This window comes from Mirounga leonina, unplaced genomic scaffold (assembly GCF_011800145.1).
Source record: "Mirounga leonina isolate KUSES-001 unplaced genomic scaffold, KU_Mleo_1.0 Mir_53, whole genome shotgun sequence".
NCBI lineage: Eukaryota > Metazoa > Chordata > Mammalia > Carnivora > Phocidae > Mirounga > Mirounga leonina.
Window position 1 is genome coordinate 8,661,638 of NW_023270807.1, and position 22,397 is coordinate 8,684,034.

At 50.0% G+C, this 22,397-nt stretch overlaps 3 protein-coding genes across 6 annotated transcripts in view; 2 read left to right on the forward strand and 1 right to left on the reverse strand.

Moving 5' to 3' along the window:
• Window positions 1-675: 675 nt before the first annotated feature.
• On the forward strand, window positions 676-6,516 carry PRICKLE4 (prickle planar cell polarity protein 4). 4 transcript variants are annotated; one of them, XM_034991115.1, is made up of 8 exons: window positions 676-751; window positions 1,623-1,747; window positions 2,784-2,926; window positions 3,426-3,533; window positions 4,226-4,363; window positions 4,679-4,882; window positions 5,420-5,624; window positions 6,102-6,516. In XM_034991115.1, the coding sequence occupies exons 3-8, from the start codon at window positions 2,795-2,797 to the stop codon at window positions 6,461-6,463; spliced, it is 1,149 nt and encodes a 382-aa protein (XP_034847006.1). In that variant the 5' UTR covers window positions 676-751; window positions 1,623-1,747; window positions 2,784-2,794; the 3' UTR covers window positions 6,464-6,516. The 4 variants fall into 4 exon arrangements, with proteins under 4 accessions (XP_034847006.1, XP_034847004.1, XP_034847007.1 ...); XM_034991113.1 differs by having other exon boundaries at window positions 1,623-2,926; XM_034991116.1 differs by lacking the exon at window positions 1,623-1,747 and having other exon boundaries at window positions 682-751.
• A 413-nt stretch (window positions 6,517-6,929) lies between these two features.
• Window positions 6,930-8,374, forward strand: TOMM6 (translocase of outer mitochondrial membrane 6). Its single transcript, XM_034991120.1, has 3 exons — window positions 6,930-7,181; window positions 7,716-7,820; window positions 8,053-8,374. The coding sequence occupies exons 1-2, from the start codon at window positions 7,054-7,056 to the stop codon at window positions 7,810-7,812; spliced, it is 225 nt and encodes a 74-aa protein (XP_034847011.1). The 5' UTR covers window positions 6,930-7,053; the 3' UTR covers window positions 7,813-7,820; window positions 8,053-8,374.
• A 3,567-nt stretch (window positions 8,375-11,941) lies between these two features.
• The window catches only part of USP49 (ubiquitin specific peptidase 49), an 83,936-nt gene continuing 73,480 nt past the window's right edge, over window positions 11,942-22,397 (reverse strand). Inside the window, exons 4-8 of the mRNA XM_034991121.1 lie at window positions 21,770-22,397; window positions 20,246-20,450; window positions 16,763-16,871; window positions 15,999-16,204; window positions 11,942-15,017 (exon numbers count right to left, since the gene is read on the reverse strand). The exon at window positions 21,770-22,397 is cut by the window's right edge and continues 18 nt beyond it. Coding sequence (XP_034847012.1) covers window positions 14,827-15,017; window positions 15,999-16,204; window positions 16,763-16,871; window positions 20,246-20,450; window positions 21,770-22,397 — 1,339 coding nt within the window. The 3' untranslated portion in view covers window positions 11,942-14,826. The remainder of the gene's footprint in view (window positions 15,018-15,998; window positions 16,205-16,762; window positions 16,872-20,245; window positions 20,451-21,769) is intronic.

Sequence of the window (22,397 nt, forward strand, 5' to 3'; positions counted from 1 at the left end):
GAAGGTCCCTTTGGAGGACTTTGCAGTCGGGAGCAGGGAGCATGCGCAGACGCCAGAGGGCGCTCCGGGCCAACCGCGAAGCTAGCCCCGCGGGGGCGGGGCGGAGCGGGGCGGGGGCGGGGCGGAGCGGTGCCGGGGCGGGGCGGGGTGGGGCGCGAGACGCGGGGCGGGACTGAGGAAGGAACCCGAGATGGGACCAGAGGTTTCCACTCCCGGGATCAGAAAAGGGACCGGGGTGGGGGAGAGACAAAAAAGGTGGGGGAAGGGCCTGAAGGGACAGAAGGGAGAAGGGCAAGGCGAGGGATCCCTAAAAAAGGGCTGGGGACAGGCGGAGGCAACTGGGTGAGGGTGAGGACATCCAGAGAGGGGCGGGGCTAGAAGACCCGCCGGAGGGTCTGGGAGGGACCTGCTCGCTCCGAAAAGCGTTCTGTTCGGCTCCCAGGTGTCTGCCCTGTCCCCGCTGGGGCGCGGTACCGGCGCTAAACCCCTGGAAGTGGGGAGGGGGGCAGTGGAGCCTGCACACTTTCCACCCTGAGATCCCCCAAATTCTTTCCTTCAGGCTGCAACTCCAGAGGCTCTCCCGAGCCGCCAGCTCTGCCAGTCCGGGAGGGGCGGGCAGGGGCGTGGGAGAGGAAGGGCCGCGCTCCCGGGGCGGGCAGAGGCAGTCGGGGAGGCCTCGGGGTGGGGACTGGGTGTGGGGACCGACGGCGGTGTCTGTCCAGAACGGCCCGGACACCGGCGCGCAGCGAGGGTGAGACCCCAGCGGAATCCCATTCCCTCCCGTAAACTCCCAGCAGCCAGACTGGGAACCCCAGCGGACTCCCGGGGAAGTCCAAGAAAAAACTTTGGGGATCTGTCGAGAGGGTACTTGGCAGGACCGGACACTTCTCTTCTCCCTCTCACTGTCCGCGGAAAACCTTCCCATCCTTTTACCTCCCCAGTCCCTAGGGCCGCGCCGGCTCTGCCCTCGAAGGCAGGGGTGAATTGGGAAGGTGGAACTCTTGAGCCCGGTTGCACCTGCGCGGGGGGGGGGGGGGGGGGGGGCGGGCGGGGGGGGGGGGGGGGGGGGGGGGGGGGGGGGGCGGGGGGCGCGGGACGGGGTGCGGAGCTGGCTGGGGGGGGGGGGGCGGGGGGGCAGAAGGGGTTCAGCCCTGAGGGGAGGGTAATTCTTGAAGGAATCCAGCGTGTTAGTAAGATCTGGTCCAGTGCTGAGTAGAGGTGGGGCGGGGGGAGGAAGGGTGAGGGGTGAGAGCTGATTTCTGAGCATTGTTTCTGTGGGCGGCAATTTCATACAAACTATAACCTGGAAGAGAGGGTGCAAATCCACTCTGAGGTCCCAGATGGCCCCTATTCTGTGCCGGACCCTCTCCCAAACGCCTCTTGCTGCCTGGAGCAGGGGCGGTGCTTTTAGGGGAAGTGGTTCCTCTTGGCCCTGAACGTAAACAGCCCATCGTGGCTGCTTTCCACGGGAAACTGACCGGAGGGACAGAACAGGAAGGAAGCAGATGGGTGTGGAAGCAGGGATGGGTGGCTCAGGACGTCTGAAGGTGTGCGGGGGTGGGTGCTCAGGGCTGGGAAGCAATGTAACTGTTACAGTCCAAACCTTGTTCCCAACTCCACAGCTGGGTCTTCTAGAGACCTGGGATTTGGTGAGGCCCTCCTGTGCCCAGCTGCTGTCAGAATCCATCCCGGATCTCAAAGGCAACCTCAACCTAGGACATCCCTCAGCTTTCTAGTGTGACCTTAGGCAAGTTTACCTCAATTTGTTTCAACCATCAAATGGGATAACAGAAACTAGCTGATAGGATTGTTTTGAGGATGCATTATAGTATGTAAAATGCTAGTATAGTCCCTTGCACAAAGTAAACATTATAGAAAAGTTTGCTCTGGTTCTTTTTCTTCCTAAGGTGCTGTATATACCTGCCCAGAGCCCCAGCCTCATTCTGCCGGGTCTCATCTCTTAGCCACTGGACTATGAGCCCCTTGAGGGCAGGGCCCATCCCTTTTCTACTTCAGTAGTCACCCCCACCCCCAAGATACTCTGGTCCTGCTAGGGCCGGCCCCAAGGAGGGCTGGAGAGATGTGTTGAGAATTATCCGGTGAAACTGGAAATTGCTGCTGTAGGTAGAAGCCAGAAGCACAAGATTTTCCTCTGTCCTTGAGCTTAGAGACTAGATGAGGAACTGAGACGGGCAGAGGGCACAAAGAGAAACATTAGTACGAAACCTCGGGGTGCAGACTGTACGTACTTCTGGAGCTCAGGGAAGGGAGAGCTGGTATTGGCTGGAGGGGCTGAGAAGGGCTGAGAAGGGCTTCCTGGTGACATGGTCCTTTTACCTGGCCTGAGCCTACAGCTGGAAAAGTGGGGCCTGTGTTGGGGGTGTGGAGGACTCAGGCTCACTGGGGTAGTCAGTGCACAATGAGGAATGGCGGAGTTAAAGCTGGGGAGGCGGGGAAGGTGCCAGTCTGCGCAAAGGCTCACTAGAAAAGCCTCCTCTTGCCTCCTTCCCAATCTTGGGCAACCCCAGAATTTGAGCTTCAGAAACTCTGGAGCCGAAAGGCCTGGCCTCAAGATCTGGCTCAGCCACTTAGTAGCTATGTGACCTCAGGCATTTATGCTCCCTGAGCCTCAGTGTAGCCATCTATACAATGGGAACAGGAATACCACCCATGTCTTCTGGTTGTTGGGAGGATGGAAGGAGATAATTCCTGCAGAGCACTTAGCATGGCCTGGCACATTGTAAGGGGCCAATAAATGGAAGGTGTTCTTGTTTTCTGGGCAGACTTTGTCACAATGTCAGGGCTGAACTCTGACTGGCCCCACGAGGGGGAGAGCCTCAGCCCTCGGGAGCCAGGTCCTCCAGCCAACTCAGACAGTGACCCAGGCCACTTGCCAGAGGAGCACCCTGAGGAGACGTCTGCTCAGGTAGTGGGAGCCCTTCCCTTCCCTCTGAGACCCAACGTGCCCTCCATCCTACAGACCTCCTCCCACTTCCACCACCTGGAAGGTAGTTAGCCTTTGTGCCCAGCCTCCCATGGCCCTTTTCTCTTTGCAGGAATCTCTGTCTCTACAGCCCCCTCAGGATGGGAGACCGGGGGTTTGACTTTAAACTTACCTACATGAATACACATTATCTCTGGGTGGGGGGGTGGTCTGTGTTGTCAAAGCAGACTGTAGGCTTTGGCCCAATGAAGTAAAGGGGGGTGATTTAAAGCATAAGAAAGGATTCCATTTTGGGGCGTGGGGGCTCCCCAACCTGCCTCAATCAGACCACAGATGCCAGAGTGGATCAGCTGTCCTTATCTTGATCTTGAAGGAGGGGGTGCTTGGAAGTCATTCCAGATTGGAGAAGAGGTGGCAGTGAGGAGGGAGGAAAGAAGAGGAAGGCAAACCTAACTACCCCTCTCCTGCTGCATCTCCTCAGGATCCTAAAGTTCTGAGCTTGGGGCTCCCTGGCCTGGACACCGGCGGGGCCTCCAACTGGCCTGGGCTTCGGATCCTCCTGCAGCAGCTGCCTCCACAGGACAGTGATGTGGGTCTCTCCCTCTCTCCAGCGTCCCGAGCTCTCACCTCCCTCTCTCTATTTACTGTGGGTCCAAAAGCCAGAGAACATGGATCTAGGGCCTGGCTGGCTATGCCACTGATTGGAAAAGTCATCCCCCATCCCCAGCCTGAGTTTTCAAGTCTACACAATGGGTGCAATAGCATCTGCCCTGCCCACAATGCTTAGTTGAAGAGCAAATGAGAAAATGGACATGAACCACTTTTGAAACCAATAATGGAATGTACCAATGTAGAGAGTGTGGTCAAGTATTTATTGAGGCCCTATGTGTGCCCAGACTAAAGGCTTACACTTCAGTTCCGGGAGGGAGGGGGGCAAGACAGGAGAACATGGCATAAATTGGAAAAACAACAGAAAGTGATAGTGAGCCCCAGCTCACTGGGGGTAGGGATCTAAATTTGTGGTGACAGGGCTCAGTGCTGTGGGCTGTCAGGACCTGAGTGGTGGCCATTCCTGGGGGGAGGTGAGACTGGGGTAGACCCCTCCATCTCTCTTCCCTCTCTCCCTCTCCTTCTCAATGCCCTTCTGCGCTGTTATCTTCTGCACCTCCGGGAGCTTCTACAACCTTCCTTTGACCCAGCAGCTAAGCCTTCTCCCTCCAGTCAAGCTCCAGTCTTGCCTGCTGGGGCTCTCCCAGTCTCAGTGGAGGCCTGTTTCTGCAGGAGCGCTACTGCCTGGCCCTTGGGGAGGATGAGCTGGCCGAGCTGCGGCTCTTCTGTGCCCAGCGGAGGCGGGAGGCCCTGGGACAGGGGGTGGCCTGCCTGGTACCTCCCAAGCTGGCAGAACACACCTGTGAGAAGGTATGTAGTGCCCTCCCCCATTCCCCTTTGCCTTCTCACTTCTGCAGAAGGGGCGAGCTCCAGGGATGGGGGGCCGGCGGGGGGCGGGTGTTGGGGATTGACAGTTTGGCCCACTTGAAAAAGAGAAGCCAAGTTTAGGGGTTCTGGGTGGGGCCTGCAGTGGAGGTGGGCTTGCCGGGGGTATGGGGAGAACAGTTAGGTTGGGGTTGGGGTGGAAGAGCCAGGAGGGAAGCTAGGAGCGAGTGTGGCCTCTGTGCAGCCCAGCAACCCGCCCCCCCCCCCCCCCCCCCCCCCCCCCCGCCCCCCGCCTGGCAGTGCAGGGAGCCGCTGAGGCCAGGCGAGTACGGAGTGTGCGCAGCCCCGGCCGGAGAGCGGCGCGGCTGGCACCCGGCGTGCTTTGCCTGCCAGGCCTGCGGCCAGGCCCTGCTACACCTCATCTACTTCTCCCACGACGGGCGTCTCTACTGCGGCCGTCATCACGCAGAGCTGCTGCGGCCGCGCTGCCCGGCTTGCGACCAGGTACGGGCCAGACGCGGGTTGCTGGGAGGGGGCTGCCCAGGGCCCAACGTGGCAGGGCGTAAGGGGACACCTCTGCCAGTACCGCGGAGCGAAGAACTCAGAACCAGCCTGGGACCTTGAGTTCTGGGCGTGGGGACCCGTTGCCTTGTGCCCTCCCCCACTGCAAACGGAGTCCCCCAGCTTTTCTTGGACTGAGAGAATTTCTCCGGAGCAGGGACTGTTGGACAGCCGTTCATCTCGGGTGCCCAGTGCTGTGCCTGATCAGGCGAGGACCTGCCATAATGTCAGCATAAGAGACCGCGCGGAACCCTGGGTTGGGAGTCCAGGCGACCGGGGTCGCGCTTCTTCAGGCTGTGCCACCTGCTAACGGGATTCTGGCTAGGCCAATCAGCCCTCCCTGCATCCGAGAGTGGAAGAGTAGATCAAATGGGATGTCTGTAGACGTGCTTTAGCGTTAACTGGGTATAAGGCGTGGTTACTGGGTGAATGAATGAGTGAATGAATGAGTGAATGAGCTGTTCTCCCTCCCTCTCCCAGCTGATCTTCTCCCGGCGCTGCACCGAGGCGGAGGGACGGCGCTGGCACGAGAACCACTTCTGCTGCCAGGACTGCGCCGGGCCCTTGGGCGGGGGACGTTATGCCTTGCCGGGGGGCCGCCCCTGCTGCCCCCGCTGCTTTAAGAGTCGCTACTCGAATGCCGGCTCGAGCCAGGCCCCAACACTGGAAGGGAGGGCGCCGCTTGGTAAGGGAGAAGGTGCAGATCAAGGGGGAAGGGGGCAGCGGCTTGGGCTGGGCTGAGGAGGGGATTCTCCCGGGCTGGGACCCTCGCCCCGGTCCCACGCCGTCCCGTCCCTCCAGCAGCGCCCCCGTCCCCGCACCGCACCCCCCAGACCCGAGCCTCGGGGCCCGCAGCTCTCACCGCGCGTCCCTGGCCGGAGCGCTCCAAGGGCCTCCCGAACCCACCCCGCGCCACCGCTGGGGCTGCGGCGCGGGACTCGCTCCCGGACTGGGGACGCGGCCGCCCTCTGGTGGGCGGCGGCGGGGAGGGGCGGGGGAGCCCGGGAGAGGAGTCGCGGCGGCGGCGGCGGCGCGCACGGCTCGGGGGCGGGGCGGGAGGCCGGATCCTGGCTGGAACTGGCTTCTGGGCCCGCCCCGCTCGGATCCGGGAGAGGGAGACTCCAGGCTCTGAGATGGGCGTTTCGGACCCGGCCCGGAACAGGGGAGGCGAGACTCGAGAGAGTTGCAGAGGGAGACTGCGCCCCGCTGGACGCCGCTACCATCTCCCGGGCAGCCCTTCTCGCCGCTGCCTCCCGCTCCAGTCCGGAAACCCAGAGGGGGCGACTTCGATCCAGTCCGGAGCAGGAGGGTCGAGCTGGGGACGAGGCGGAGGCACCCACCAAAGGGCGGGAGACGCCCCTCGATGCCAAGGAGGACGCCCCCTGCCCCACCTGCTCCTCTTCTTCTGACTCGGAACCCGAAGGCTTTTTCTTAGGTCAGCGCCTTCCCGGTCCGTGGAAGACCCCCGGAAGCCTCCAGGCTGGGCACAGCGACACCTCCAGGAAGCACTGCACCATTTGCTAGTGGCGCAGCCCGGAGAAGGGGGAGGGGATGTGATCTGTTAGGTGGGAGAGCTAGGCTCTCCTCCCCCCCTCTAAAAATCCTAGACTGAACGCAATCAGGGGCACGCCTGGGAGAGGCGGCCAGATCACAAACTTGGTGTGCTCCCTCTTAAGCCTGCAAAATCTATCACTTCTGACGGAGACTTTCTTGGGGAACCCCATCCCGCAAAGCTACGCATCCCCTGCTGAACTAGCCCCTATGCTCACCCCCACAGGCTGGGACAGCCCCATGCTCAGCAGCTTCCTGAGCCAATGAAGTGGTCACTCAGAGACCACGTGTGGCGGTGCCCAGGTTGGCGAGCCGAAGGCCGGGGGGTGCCGGGGTGGGACGCGACCCGGCGACGGTAGTGCGGGGCCGCGCTCCCCGCCTTGCGGAGCTCGTGGACGCGCAGCCCGGGAGTTCTCCCTCTCCCCCACGCGCCCGACCCCGGGGGAGCAGCGGCGCCCCCTGCCGGCCCGTCGCCGGCGGAAGTGCGAGACCGGAAGTTGCGTGCTGCGCCGGCGCCCACACGGTGCGTCGGGAGAAGCCTTGCGGGTCCCGAGGGTGCTGCTATGGCTTCCAGCGGGGTTGGCGTGAGCGCTGCCGGCGCGCCAAATGAAGCACCCGAAATTCCCGACAACGTGGGAGATTGGCTCCGGGGCGTTTACCGCTTCGCCACCGACAGGAACGACTTCCGGAGGTAACCGAAGACCCGGGAACTTGTCCCGTTCTGGTCCTCCGAGCCCCTCTGCCTACCTTCTCTACCTCCCTTCTTGGCCCAGGCTGGCCCCTGTATATTGCCAGCATCTTGGCCTCTTAGTGGCTTTGGCTGTGCTTTGGAGCGGTCCTTGACTGGGAGAGTTCTCGTGCGGCAGAAGCGATCTTTTGAGTTAGTTGGCTATGTCTAGAGAATCTCACCCTGACCAGGGGGACCAGGGGGAAAAGAGGCGCCAACACAAACAAGCTTTTCGGCCCTGGGCGAGTGCTTAATTATTAAGGCCTTTGCATTAGATCCTGCCCTTATTAGCTAGAGAAACGAACTCTCAGTAACCATGTAGGTCTTGGGCAGCCTACCGTTGTAAAGCCCTACGTTCCTGCGATTCTAGAACCCAGTGTTTTTGCCTCGGAAGGTTTTTCCAGGGTGGTGATGGTCAGTCTTTTCCCCCAGTATCTTTCGTTAACTAAAGACAAGTGACTCCGTGACCACAGGGTAAATGAAACTTCCTTTTTCCAGGAACTTGATCCTCAATTTGGGACTTTTTGCCGCAGGCGTTTGGCTGGCCAGGAATTTGAGTGACATTGACCTAATGGCACCTCAGCCAGGGGTGTAGCCAAATAGGTAAGCACTTAACTACTGCTCTGCGTGTCTAGGAGCTCTAGAGGTTGAGAGAAGCAGTAATTTATATAATCTATTCACAAAATACAGGAAGGAGACTTCCAGAAGTCCCGTGGCTATTATTCCTAGTTAAATGTGTTTACAGATGTTGCAAGAAATTTTGAGTCTCTTACTAATTTCCTTCCAGTGCTTTTATAGTTCTAATGTCACGTGTTGTCCTGTGGTCTGATTGCAGACACATGGGACCCCCTGTGCTCTCCTTGAACCTTCCAAAAACAGAGCCTCCAATCTGTGACCGGCACAAGACTTGCCCTGATGGAAGTTGAAGCTTCATTCAGACGGGCACCTTCCCTTCCCAATTTCCTTTTCTCCACTGAGCCCGCTCAGAATTCCGTTCTCTGGTCAGCAGTCACGTTGCAACCCAAGTGTTGTCCTCTGTTCTGTAAAGTTCTGTACATAGTTCCTAAGTTTCTGCAGGGGGTGATCTTTGCTCTTGTCCTGAGGAATACCTAATGGTATTTTAACAAATATTTGGAATAAAGACTGTACACAAAGAATCATTTTATTCTTTTAATAAGAAACTTCAGCTTACAAAAACAAGGTGTAAAAAGTCAAGATTTACAAAAATCATAAAAACATGATTTATATTTCACACTCCAGAGACAGGAACAAGCCCCCAAACATGGATTGTAACAGAGGTGGTTTGCTTCATATTAAAAGGAAAAAAAAAAAGAAAGAAGGAAACTGTAGCCACTGTACATTGATGTCAACATAAGGTGAAACTTATTTTTGAGGAATTTCCACTTTTGAGCAGAACTAGGGGAAGAAGCCATTTGGTGTTGCATAGCATTTTAGTGCACCAGGTGGGTTTTCCAGGCACCAGAGGGGCATTGTTGCTGTCGTCAAGTGGGATTTGTTGGTCGAAGGAGGGCAGTCATGTGCAGTGGAGGCAAGGTGTAAGCAAGCCTGGGCAGTGGGCACTGAAGTGACACTGCTGGAGGAAGCTGCTTTCTTCACATGGAAATAGAGGTTTTCTGACCCTAAATTTGCAATAGTGTAACTGTCCAAGAGTTAGGAGTTCTTTGGAAATGGAGTATGTAAAGAACTGGCATGGAAAAGACTCGTGTAGGCTCAGAGAGATGTGGCGATAAAGACAGTTTCCCCAGGCATTCCCCCCCTCCCCAGTTGATTGATTCTAGGCATTATTTATTTATTTATTTTTTAAGTTTATTTAATCTCTCTGCACCCAGTGTGGGGCTCGAACTCATGACCTTGAGATCAAGAGTCACATGCTCTTCTGACTGAGCCAGCCAGGCACCCCATCTACTAGTCATTTTTTAAAATCCCGCTTTTCCATGCCAAGTGTCCTATGCAACTGGTATGGGATTAAAGGACATGGAAAGGGGGGGGGTCAGTATGAATGCTCCACAGTGGCCTTAATTGTGAAGAGTTGACAGCCGTCTAGCAGTCTGTTCACAGAAGGTAAATAGGACAAAACAGTCCACTTTTTCGACCTTATCGGCATAAATCTCGCTCAGAAATCTGTTTGAGAATTAGACTGTGTATATATATTTTACAAAGCACCATTCTCTTGCAGTAATCAGATAGGTCCCATCTGTTAGGGAGGAGTTTGAGCGTGTGTGAATTCAGGCCTGTGGATGGCTTACCATGAAGCCAGTACCCTCTAAGAATCTATCTACTGGGACCACAGATGATTTGACAGGTGTTAACACCCTTCTTACTGGGTGTTAAGATGAGGAAGGGTCACGTACACGAGAGCAGGGCTTAGGTTTGAAGGCATCACCTCCCAGATGGTGACCAGGAAGGAAACTTTTAAGCCATAGATGAGATTCTGAGCCCCTTCAGATCTGCATCAGACCACTGCTAAGACAAGAAATACCAGCACCTCCTGTCTCTTCTTCATAGGTATGAAACAGATCCTTGAAGTCTGTGACCCGATCTACTCATAACTGTGAACAGTTCTATTTTATAAAGTTTTTAAAAGTTGAAAATAAAAATCCAGCAAAAATTAAGACATGGCAGCTTCCAAAGCATAATTCATATTTCACTCAAAATTTTTATGTTTTAGCTTCAAGTAACAGTGTTTACTGTTAGTTGGTTTATAAAGCCATAATACTGGCAAGGTAAGGTTTCATTTAAACTGGCTTAATTCCTCAAAGTGTTAAGAATTTAGCAAGTAAAGCTATCAAATCTACAATTTCCCAGAATTTCGACGAACAGTCATTAATTCTGTAAATTAAAATGTTGGCTTTCACCATTCCAACACAACATTCTCCCCAGGCGAAGTCAATTTCACATCTGTCACATGATTTTGGACCCTGGCTGGTTAACACAGTACTACAGAAAGCTCTTACACTACCTGGTTAGATTTTAAATGGAAATATGCCAGCAGAAATAAGTAAGGAAACAGTCCACAAAAATGACCATTTGCCTCAATGCTAGAGTAGCTATGGTGTATTTAGAGCAATGTGTGGGTTGAAGGAATAAACACTAGGTTAAAGTCGAAGCCCTAGACCAAGAGAATGGTTAAACGTGAGAGATCTAAACTAAACTCACAGTCATACTTAGAAGGCGCTTTCAGCTTTAGTGCTGATTTCAAGAAGAATCTGAACCACCAGGGAGATGCATACTTACCCAGTAAAAAAAAAACCACCTTAGTTGCCATGGGAGATTTTGCTCCAAAAGTACGACCTCCTCACCTAATTAGGCTGAAGGAACCAATTATCAAATGTGCTTCAGGTGGTGAGCTTTTAAAACACCCTTTGGTGAAGTCTCATGAGCTCAATGGAAACCTTAAGGTCAGAGTAAAAGGAACAGGCTGTAAACAGCCCTGCCGGTGAGCAGACTGGGTCTTCTCCCCTTCCACAGCCACTCAGCACCATCCCAGTCGGCGCCTGCCAGGGAAAGGGGCCAGGGGGCTGGGACAGGTTCTTTGAGCCTTCTCTTTTGCTTATTACACAGTGCACTGGCTTGCCTTACAATCTAAAGGTTCACATATAGGGGATTGTGTACTACACCGCTTCCTGAAATTTTGTGCAAAAGAACTTCAGAACTAATGAAGGTAAGATTCAGGAGGAATGATTTTTGTTTGACTTCTGTAAGTTGCCCAGCATTAGAAAAAAAGGCCCTTTCTGAACATTTGTGCTCTCCCAACCAGCTGGAAAAGCAACCCTTCCACTCATAAGGTATAACCCGAAAGGGGTAGAGTATATGTTTGGGAAGAGGTAGCACTCCCAGCCTACCCGAAAAGGACCGAGTTAATGTTTGGAACATAAAAGGGGTGGTGAGAAAGAACGGGGTACATAGTCTGCCTTGAAAAGCAGCCATTTGATGAATAGTCACAAATCCAAAGATTTTGGACATTACAGTAAAATTTTAGAACTTGCTGGTAAGAATAATTATCTTTCACACACATGAGATGAAATGCTTTTAAAAAGTCTGATACCAAATGTCCTTTACACTATACAGACCCATTTGCCACCCGAAATGACAAGGCGACATCCTTTCCCTTAATCTTTTCAATCCCATGCAAACCGTAACTGGGTACAAGGCACCAAATGTTATGAATTGTATAAAATTAGTTCACAAAGCTTTTATCAGTAAGTAAAACAAACTCCATCTCCCCCCTCCCTGCCTGCCCACCCGCATCCCGCCCCCCCCATCCCAACCAAGTTTTCCTTCTGTACTACTGTTGATTTCTCTCAGGCTTATGCGGGGGCCTGGGCAGGGCCATGCCCCATGCCAGCCAATCCACGTCATTAGTTCTTGCACTTGGATGAAGCTATATAAGTGTAGCCAGAGTAGGGAACTCATACAATCATTGACTCTAGAAGCCTTGCCATTAAAAACAAAAATAAACTCTGCTATTGAGTCCATAGGACACATTAACACTTCTACAGTTTCTAATTTTATTCATGACATTTGAAGAGACATCTGGAAATTCTTTTCAGTGTGGCACTGCCCCCCTCAGCCTGAGAGGGGGCTGGATCAAAACTGCCAAGAGCTCTGCCCACCATTTACTAAGAGCTTCAGTTCCTGGCTGTTGAGGGCATTCCTAAATTTTTTTTTTTTTTTTTTTAAACACTAGCATGGCTGCTCATCTCAGAGGCAACCACAAGTATGAGGGTCAAACTAGATTGAGGTAAAAATCCTTTTTGAGGGCCAGGGTGCATTCATCTTGGCTGGCTACAGCAGAAAGTAAACACACCAGCCAACTACAAAGGGTTCCTGGAACGGGACTCTAACTACTTGCCTGGGAGAAGCAGGCCCCGTAAGGTTCAGTTAGGAGATCTCGGGTTTGATTTGGCAGCATCTAGTCAACGTCTACCTGGTTCTTATCTTCTCTTGAGAATGTTTCAGTTTAAAGTAAGATGCAACTAAAAATCCATCTACTTCCAATATGTAAATAAATTAAAGGCAAAGGGACATTTCCCTCACAACGGCCATTGGCTTATGCACCAGGGAACTCTTTAATAAAAATCTCCATAAATACTAACTTCTCAACAGCGTCTAGTGCTGCTACCTCTGGGTACCTGAGGTGTCTGTGACTGCAGGGGCACCTTCGAGAGTACGCAGCTCAGTGAGGACTCGGGGGGTGGTTTCTACTCCAACTCATTTCGAACAATTTCACTAATTGGATAACAAGGGTGCTCAGCTAAGTTAAGCATTTATTTCACAAAGTCCTTAAACCTGCTTCATAATTCTTATAAATATTTGGTATAAAACTATTTTTAAAAATTAAACTTGAAGATCTTTGAATTTTCCATTAAATGTTCATTTTTCTTAAGTATTTCCCCCTGGACAGCCTGAGGGATGAAGTAGATGCTCTATTTAGTTCTTTTCCATTTGTAAGTTCTCTTTTTCTAGAATAACAAATATAGCATTCAAAGAAAGATGAGGCACAATTTATATTTTCCTTTTTACTCTCCTTGGGGTTTTGCTTGTTTTTTTGTTTTTGTTTTTGAGTTAATGGGCTTTTCCATTGCCATAAGAAGTCATCATCAATCCTGCCAACTTAAAAAATGTGGATCTAGAGTATAGCTTTACCTCAGAGCCTCTGGCAGCATGAGCAGCTGTGACACTTTAAAACAGTGTCCAGGAGAGGGTGAGCCCGGGCCAAGCTTGTACAAAGAAGCCTGCAGTAGACAATATAAACCAAATAGCATAAAAAATGCCATACGCTATCGCTTCCAAATAAAAGCTAAATATTACAGAAACCTCACAGTGTTGGAAAAAGCAAGTTTAATTTAAAATATAGTCACTCCCCCTTCTTTATCAGGGTGAGCCATTTTCTGTCTGAATTTCCTCCATGTCTCAGTGCTGTCTGACAGGTCCTATGGGAGAGTCCATCTCAAAAGAGGTCAACAGCAAATGCTACAGATCTGCTCTGGAAATGGGGCTCATCAACACCCCCCCCAAGCTACGACTCTCATTCTTACCCGCTCTTTTCCCAACCTCCCACCGTTCCCCAACTCCCTCCACATCTGCTTCCTTCAAGTGACAACTGTGACTTCTACCTGAATTGAAACATTAATATGATACACTCAGTCAGAAGATGAGCATTCATAGTGACAGGCTGAGGCGGGCTGCAGCAGCCCCCGCAGTCAGAGTTCCGGTTTGCGTTCACTTTTACTGCAGGACTGAGAAGGGAAATTCGGTAGTGCCTGATGAGGAGGAGGGTTTCCATCCGGGCAATTTCATTCCACTTAGAAACTGACCCCGTATAAAAAGAAATATGTATTTCACTAGCACTTAAGTAAAGGACAGGGCACTCTTTTTTTTTTTTTCCCTCTCTGATGGACTGAGTGTAGGTGGGTAAACAAACAGTAGGGATTATCAAATTTGGGAGGAAACAGGCCAGGACCAGCAGCATGAACTGTTCGGACATATGGGGGCAGATTCCTAAGCCCTAGGAAAGCAGAAGTTCCCAAACCTTGTGCTGAACAAGAATGTTCTAGCCCTCCAGGTGCAAGAAAGAAGCTGCAGGCTAAGAAAAGCTGCATGCTGCACCAAGGTGAGAACCGGTGATGGGCATTCAGATAAGGCCTGGACCACCAGCTATCCCTGCCTACCCTCAACTGAGTTCTGAGACAGCCTCAGACAACTGGCCTAATGACCAATTTACACCAAACCATGTGCTTAGCCTACACCCGAACCAGAGACATGCTACAGAACTGGGTAGCCAGGGGTGCCCTTAGGCTCAGCATGCAACAAAGAACAAGTCATGGACCAGTTTATTGCTTCCCCATATGAACTGCTCCTTTAGAATGAAGGGACGTTCATGCCAGTCTCAAGACGACGTGGAATGATTAAATGACAGCAGCAGCCAGGGAGGGTAGGACACTTGAAAAACCTCCCGTTTTGCATGGGGCAAATTTGCTCTATGCATCCCATTCCACTCTTCCACTGCTATCCCCTAAAAAAAGGAAGTCTGGAAGTTTTCAACTCTTTGTGGGGTTGAAAGGGGTTTCAACCCTTTACTTCCTTTGTGGGGACAAAGCATTATTCACCTCTTGCCTTGGAACCAATCCCATCCAGCAAACTGCCAGCCCAGGGCCCCACCTCACGTGCTCTGTCCAGGGCTGCTCACATCAGGAGGGTTCTTCTGGGGCCGCAAGGAAGTCCTGATTAGTGGGGGAATCGCGTAATGGAAAGAAAACATGGCTGCTCTCCCGGCTGCATATGGTCAATTTACCCCCTCTTTCCTCCACCCAGATCCTCTCTATTCAGAAGCAACTGATGAAAGAATCTTCATAGAAGTTACTCCTTTTGATTTGTTATCAAAGGAGGGAATTCCCAAATCCATTCAAAAGAAAGTGACTACAGATTTTATGACAGAACATGAGTCACCTAGCACCTTCTCTGCTGTAGCCCCAGTGAGGCAAACCTAGTACTCTGTTCCTGCACTAAACCTTATTTCCTGTAAGAGGAAAGATATACGAACACCAATAGTTTAAAAGCAAGCCAGTCCTTGAAACGTGCCTCCCATTCAGGGGAAGGACCGTGGTCTGCCCTCATCGTTGTTGCTGGACTGCACCTGAGCTTGGAGTTGGGTTTCTGAAATTCTTGCATTGCCCTGAACTGTTCTTTGAGTGTAAAAAAGGATGTAGGCTTGAGTTTTGCACACTTCCTCGACACTGCATACATTCAGCTTTGAGTCATTGCAGTGGACCCAAAAACCTAGGAAACCAAAGGAAAGAAAGAGAGAAAGTGACTACCCCACTCATACTTCCAATCGGCAGGCAAAACCGGGAGATGAAGAAAGGGACAGAGGAGTTCTGAACAGAACCAACCCCTGACTGGTGGGGCGCGGGTTGGGGAGGGGGTGTGGAAGACTGGTAAACGAAACCAACAGACTTTCCTGCAACCACCGGCTTTGACTCCACCCAAGCCCACCCTCGATACTACTTACAGTATCGACTGACTGTAATTTTTGTCCTCATTTTATTCAGGTTCTTTCATTGCCCACTAGGGCCTTCTACAAAAGTAGCCTGAAGATTGGGGGCTAAGAGAAGGGAAGAGGAGGGGCGAGGTGAAATGTACATGGAGGAGTGATAAAGGGGAATTTAGAAGGAATAAAAAGTTATTTCACCCCAGCTGCCTTAAGGGCTGAGGGGTTCATGACAAAAAACACAGCCGCAGCCCACCCACCTCAGTGCACAGTAGCTGGGAGGCTGTGCTCTGGGGGGACAAGGACTGAAAGCTCCTTCAGCGGGGCCCTTGTACCCCCCATACCTCCTATGGTAAGGACATAGGAAGTGCTCAGGAAATGTCTTCAGCTTTATTGGGAGCTGGGGCTGGTGAGATTCATACAGTATCTCCATGAGGTTATGAAAGTCATAGCATTTCTGCTTAACCACGAAGGAAATGGAGGTCTGCAGAAGTATTAATAACAATGAGAAACCTCTAAAATTAATTAAGCGTTATGTGCTAGGAACCATGCTAAGTACTTTTATATGTGTTGGTTCCTGTCAGTTCTTAGAACAATCTTCTGTTGTCACTTGGTGATATATCCAAAATTTGAATTCAACTTTCATAATTCTTTCCACTAGATTTTCATGTATGTAATATCCCTATAGATGAAATAAAAGGAAAGCAATGGAATGTGGACTCGCCAACCCTTTTCCGTGTCCCCCACCCCACAGAGTCAAGCGCACGCACCTCCCTCTGTGTTGTAGCAATAGGCTGTGTAGTGTCCTGAGCCAAACCCTTTCCCGTGATGCATGACCACTGCGGAGAGATCATAGGCAAAGGTCTCTTTGTCAAGAGAGGAGAGCATGTCCCTGCAGCAGTAAGGTTCCATGGTTAATACCTGGTCAAAGACGACATGGACCCCAATCTTCTCTCGATGATTACGGCCAGACCACCTAAAGCATGGATATAAAGTTCATACTAGTCAAAAATGGCATACGTTATCCTAGGTAGAGGAAGGTAAAAAATGGAACTGAGAAAACATAATCTTCAAGATGTGGCTTTTGCATCAATAAAACAGTGATCAATGCCCACATATATTTCCTGTGAATGTTCCATGATGTACTCTGAAACTAGAAATCCCTAAAACAAGCAGTTGGGCAATAATCTTTTTGTAGTTTACTGTCTGCCCTTCTTTTCACAGATTATGTCATACTTGGTTCTGAAAATGACTCTTTATAAGCCCAAGTAGGGCTAAAGAATCTCCCAAGCAGACACCCAGTGCAGGCTAGCTGATGAGACAGGGCTGTGCGAGCTGAAGCCCTGTCCTGGGCACCCCCATTAACATGCCTTACTGGGCAGGAAGCATTCAGTCGCCATGGACAGTGCAAGGTCTCTAGGGAATAGGCTTCCCCTCCCAACACCAAAGAAGACATCTGCCCTCACCAAAGCCTTTGAGGCAGCTATCATCCCCACAGCTCACAGCCACCTGGAAGGCCCCAGAGCAAGCTCACCTGAATCTTTTAAGGTGCAGCCGGAGGACCTGAGGTAGTCTGTAGATCATTAACTGCTTTCTAGCTTCACTCAGAACAAGGGGTTTGGGATTGGATTTTCGTCGTTTGCCTATATGGTTTGGGAAGGTATAAGACATAGATGGTGAGGAGTCTCGTTCTTTCCTGGCTATGGCAGAGACAATGACTTGCCACCCAATATGCTTTCTCCTTATTTCTCAGTACTGGGACCTCAGTTTCATCTGGGGCAGCGCTGTGACCCTCTTCAGACTGCATTTCCCAGCCCCACGTGCCTGCCTGGTGTGGCCATGGCAGTTCTCCCAGGCTCGGAAGGGATGACTGGGTGGCGGCACTCTTAGGGTGACTGTAACTGTTCCTCTTGGACCACGAGTTAACCCTGGGGTGGAAGCCTTGAACTAGGCAAGTTGAAAGGTGAAAAGAGCTTGGGTCCCCAGTGACCACGCAGCTACTATGCTAGTCCCTGAATGTCCTTCAGACTTCTTTTATGGAACAGGAAAAAAAAATTATATCCTATTTTTAAGTCATTATTATTTGAGTTAACTGAAAAACAACCAAACGTAATCCTGATATAGCCACTCCCCAATTTTTGCATCAGCAACCTCCAAAACTGGTATGGGTTTCGGGTGGTATATTCCTGATATCAGGGATTTATTAATAGAATATACTGGAAGGTCACTGCAACAACATGCACGCAGAGTAGATGCACGTCAGGGTTCTATGCCTTTATATATGCGCTTATCACTTAAATTATGATGCGCCAGAATGTAACTTGAAGAGTTTTTGTTTTCATCAAGTAGGCCTAATTCTATTTCCTGCTCACGGCTAGTTGTATGCTGTTCAAAACTCTCAACCTCAGTTTCCTCTCCTGTAAAATGGGGAATAATGCATATATTTCAGGCTTGGGGAAAAAGTAAGAGGGCACAGGATTACCGAAGGACAGAATATTTAAACAGATTCTTTCTTCAGCATGATTTGTTTGTGACATATACAAATATTAGAAAAGAAACTGCTGGTTTTATAGTTTTATGCTGTATCTAGGTTTTGAAACATGTTTCTTGGATAAAAGCACACGGCTGGACATGGAGGACAAGGTAGACAGACTGGCCAAATTCATCCAGTCCCAAGCAGAACCAGTGCTCAGACTCTCATTTTGTTTCTAAAGCTACTGAATTGTGAGGGGAATGCATTTCTAAATTACATTAAATAAACAACGGAAATAAAGTTCTCTTAATTTCTATCGGAAGCCTTCTCTATACCCATTTACTGATGACTGCTCGGTTATTATATTAATTAGACTGGTGAATGGATGGGAATATAAAACTAGTGGTTCACTGTGGTGCCTGCTAATGGTCTTTGAGATATCATGGTCTCAGTGTCTGAAGAGCTTGACATCTAAGTCCTGTCTGTACCACTCATGAAAGGCAGCAAATCACAGCCAGATGATGCTTCACGGGGCTCCCTGGGACAATAGGATGTGGAGCTGCTTGTTCTCATAACAGACTGCAGCAGAATGAGTGTGCCAGAGATCCTTTCAATAGGGCTGGTGGTCATGATATGTGGGGGCATGAACAGAAAGAGAATTCAAAGAGGGGCCTGACCTTATTTTACATTCTAATTCACCAGCAGATTTTCGAAAATTATTGCCTGGGAACCCTGGCAGTGACTGCCACTCTCGGTAGAGGGAGTATGTGAGCTAAGATGAAGACAATATAGAATCCGGCTTTGTTTCCCTAAAATGAAATTCACAAAGAAAAAGAAATTACTGATTCAACTGAGATTGATCAGGTCTGTCTCCATTCGATTAAGCTGGCCACATGGAGAGGTAGAAGCCTGGTAGTTTTGAAACTTCACAAGCACATTACAACAATGCATCTTGTACCTTTTGCCATAGCTTTCCTTCCCTGCTACTATTTGAACTTGCCTAGAGAAATCCTGATAAATTGGTACATCTGGCAACCAGAAAAACAATCCTTTTTTGCAAAAATAAATACAAGTATTTCCTCCCTAATCCGATTGCCTTGTCCGAGAATGATGGAGTTAAAGTTGTTAACATCCTTCTGTTCCTCACAAGTAAAAAGCTTTAGGAATCACTACCTTAAAAAAATCAAATAGATACTGCTCTAATAAGATAATTTAAGTCACGACCTTTATATCTCAATAAGGAACAGGGCAGGTGACTGTAGTTATCCAAGTACAGCATTTCAAATTTTGTTTAAAAATGGCAGAATAGGGGCACCTGGGTGGCTCAGTCGTTAAGCGTCTGCCTTCGGCTCAGGTCATGATCCCAGGGTCCTGGGATCGAGCCCCACATCGGGCTCCCTGCTCTGCGGGGAGCCTGCTTCTCCCTCACCCTTGGCTTGCCTCTCTGCCTACTTGTGCTCTCCCTCTCTCTCTCTGTCAAATAAATAAAGAAAATCTTTAAAAAAAATTAAAATTAAAAAATAAATAAATAAATAAATAAAAATGGCAGAATAACATCAAGCATGACTTTTTATTTTTGTCCTGACTCTTCAGGGACAATAGGTTTCCCACAGTTCACTATTTTAAAAGACCATATGCAAATATTTTAAGGGTCATCATAAGATTGTGGTTCTCAAAACTTGTAGTCCAAACTATTTTATGGCTGCAAATTGATTTCAAGATATCTACAGAATCCATTAATTTTAGTTTCCAAATCTTGATATGCCAAAAAACTCACATTCAAGCTTCTAAGTATTTGCTCCGCATTTCCTCTGTACGTGCTGGGTTAGCAAAAGCACTAAGGTTAGTATGGCAAGATGGAAGGAGCTCTGCAAAAGGTGCCTATGTAACCAACCACATGCAAAGAGTTCCACTTTAAAATGAGAGCCGTGACAGAGAAATACTCTTATGACCTTCCCCAGATGCATGGCATGTGAAGGCATATGAAGAAACAAATATAGAAAGTAACCATGAAGCTGATGCACCTTATGACTTGCCTTCCTGGTCTCGTACCAATCTATTGCATCAATTCTGACGATCTGCAGATTGAAATCTGCAAATTCAGTACAAGGCACACATTTCTGATACTGTAACCCTCAAACAAGCTATGCCAACTGACTTTAGATGAAATCAGAACTGTCAGATCTAGGTTCATGAATTTAAGCAGGACCCTTGTAGCACTACGAAGCTAAGTACTCACGTTCTTATAAGAGTCCCCATTTCAGGATCCACACTTTCAAATGCCTCCCAAGATAACAACTAATGTCAATCACAGTAGGAGTCAAAGGAAGCCCAACTCTTAGGTTTTGTTTTGTTTTTTAACATATGATGTCCACATGCTTGTTTTCAGGAAAATGGGAGAAAAAAAATCTTTAAAAGATGCTTTAGAACCACTCAATATTATCAGTGTTACTTTTGACTAAGAGAGCAAAAACAGCACCTTACACCGATCTTCCAGATGCACGTCCCCCTTCTCCCTCTCCACTTCTACCCCCAAGCACTCACTGTTACACTGGTCACAAGCGTAGATTCTCCCTTCCAGGGCCTCTGTCTCTGTGAACTTGGCCAGCATCTCAGTGAGCAGGCACTCTGTCTGATTCAAAGGGACAAACCCCTTTTCTATGCAGTGATACCGTTCAGGGAATTCCAGGGACAGATCCCAAAAGGGCTCAATGGTATTGGATTTATAATTGCATGATACACATGTGACCTAGAATGAAAAGATTGATTTACAGGTTATATAACCTCCATGTTTCCCACATACATTTTTGCTCGATTTGTACAAAACACATATCTTAGCAAAAAGAAGCATAAGTTTTCAAAAAAATTTTAATTTATTAAAATAATAAATGTAGCCTTAAGAGCATTAGAACCTATTACTGTTGGTATACATTTCTAACTATGATGCTAGCTGGAACTGGAAACCCACACAGCACAGAGATTATTACCCACCCTTTCTCTTTCTCTCCCAAAGCATGCTCTACCATTCAGTGCTGTGGCAGTACACACTGGAAGTTATCATGGGACCATTCTTGGATCAGTCTGAGATAGAGAATTGGCAGATTCCTGCCTGCTTTTCTCATCCTCACTCCTTCCTCATCCAGACTTTGCTACTTCTACCCACTCCAACTTGCCTCTCTTTTTTGCCCTTGTTTCTGGCAGTATTATCCCTACACGGATCCCTGTATTCAAAGAGCCTCAAAGTGCCTTATGATCAGACCTCCTCTCCCACTATAACCTTCCCAGATGCACTGTTCTTCCTGTGGACCCACAGCAGGTAGAGGAAGTGCCCATAAGTACGCCCCCTTTACGTGCTAAAAAACAAAAGTCTAAATAAAACTCTTCCCAACCCATTCATCATTCTTTTAACCCTAAATACTGAGACACATACCTCAGTAACATAATGTAGATGTTTTACCTGAATCCATTACGTTGCCCACCTTTTTAACTCTAAAAATTCTTTCCGCACATTCTCACAAAATCTTATCTATGAGTCTTTGCTTATGTCCCTACATGGCCTACGATCCAGAAAATGACAGGTAATGGGGAACAGAAGGGGGACTTGCTTAGGCCTTTGGCATCCTCCTAGCCATCTCCCTTCCTTGTATGTAAAGAATGTTCTGGAAGGAAGAAGGCTCTTTCAAACTGTGAAACCAGGGTTATAGGCAAACTGTTCAATTTCCTGAAATTGATCAAGGATGGCACACCAACAATAGGTTCTTAATTATAACAACGAGGATATTATATTACCTATATTGTCATTAAAGGTTAAAGACAGTCACTGAAAATGACGTGATACAGCAAATTCAACTAAAAATCTGCCCAGATAGAGGACGCAAGTTCACCAACAAGGCCATTACAACGCACAGCACGAAAGGTACAATGGCCACCCTCCGTTACGCGGCATTACAGCAAATGTTGGCTATCCTCGTCCGCCCAGTAACCTGGCGGAGGCCCTCACGGGAAGCCCAGACTCTAACCAGCAAGCCTCCCTGGGCGGAGAGTCGGGGGCAGGGTGGGCCAACCTACCTGACTGAGTAGCTGCCCGTGGAATATGGTGTTCACCACCTTTAAGACCTGTTTGGTGAGCTTCCTCTGGGAGAAGGGGATGAGGATCCGGCGCGTGGTGCCCTCGGACTCGAGCTCTTGCTGCACTTTGTGCAACAACTCGCAGAGGAATTCCTGCGCATCCTGCTGGTCATAGCCGCGGAAGGCGGGGATCAGGCTCCACACGGAGTGAAGCATGGCGAAGGGCGACACCAGGGCCCACTTCCCGGACCACATGACTCGGAAGAGGGTGTGCAGTTCGTGACAGAGGGAAATGTGCTTTGAGCTCGGCTCCTTGTTCTGGATGAGTTCTAGGCTCCTGCTGATGGAGGCCCCGCCGTTGAAGCAGAGGCCCTCGCGCTCGCACGCCTCGGCCCCATCGCTCCTGGCCGACAGCTCGGTGGCCGAGCCGCCGGCGGGCCTGCCCGAGAGCGGAGCCTTCCCGTTGGGGGCCTTGGGAAACAGCTGTTGGGTCTGGGAAGGGTCGAGGTTCAGAAAACATTCGCGGAACTTCTGGAGGTGGCTGAGCACCTGCAGGATGGAGTTCATGTAGCAGGTGTTGCCCAGGTTGCGCAGGCCCGTGACGCCCGGCGCCATGGCGGGCGCGCGG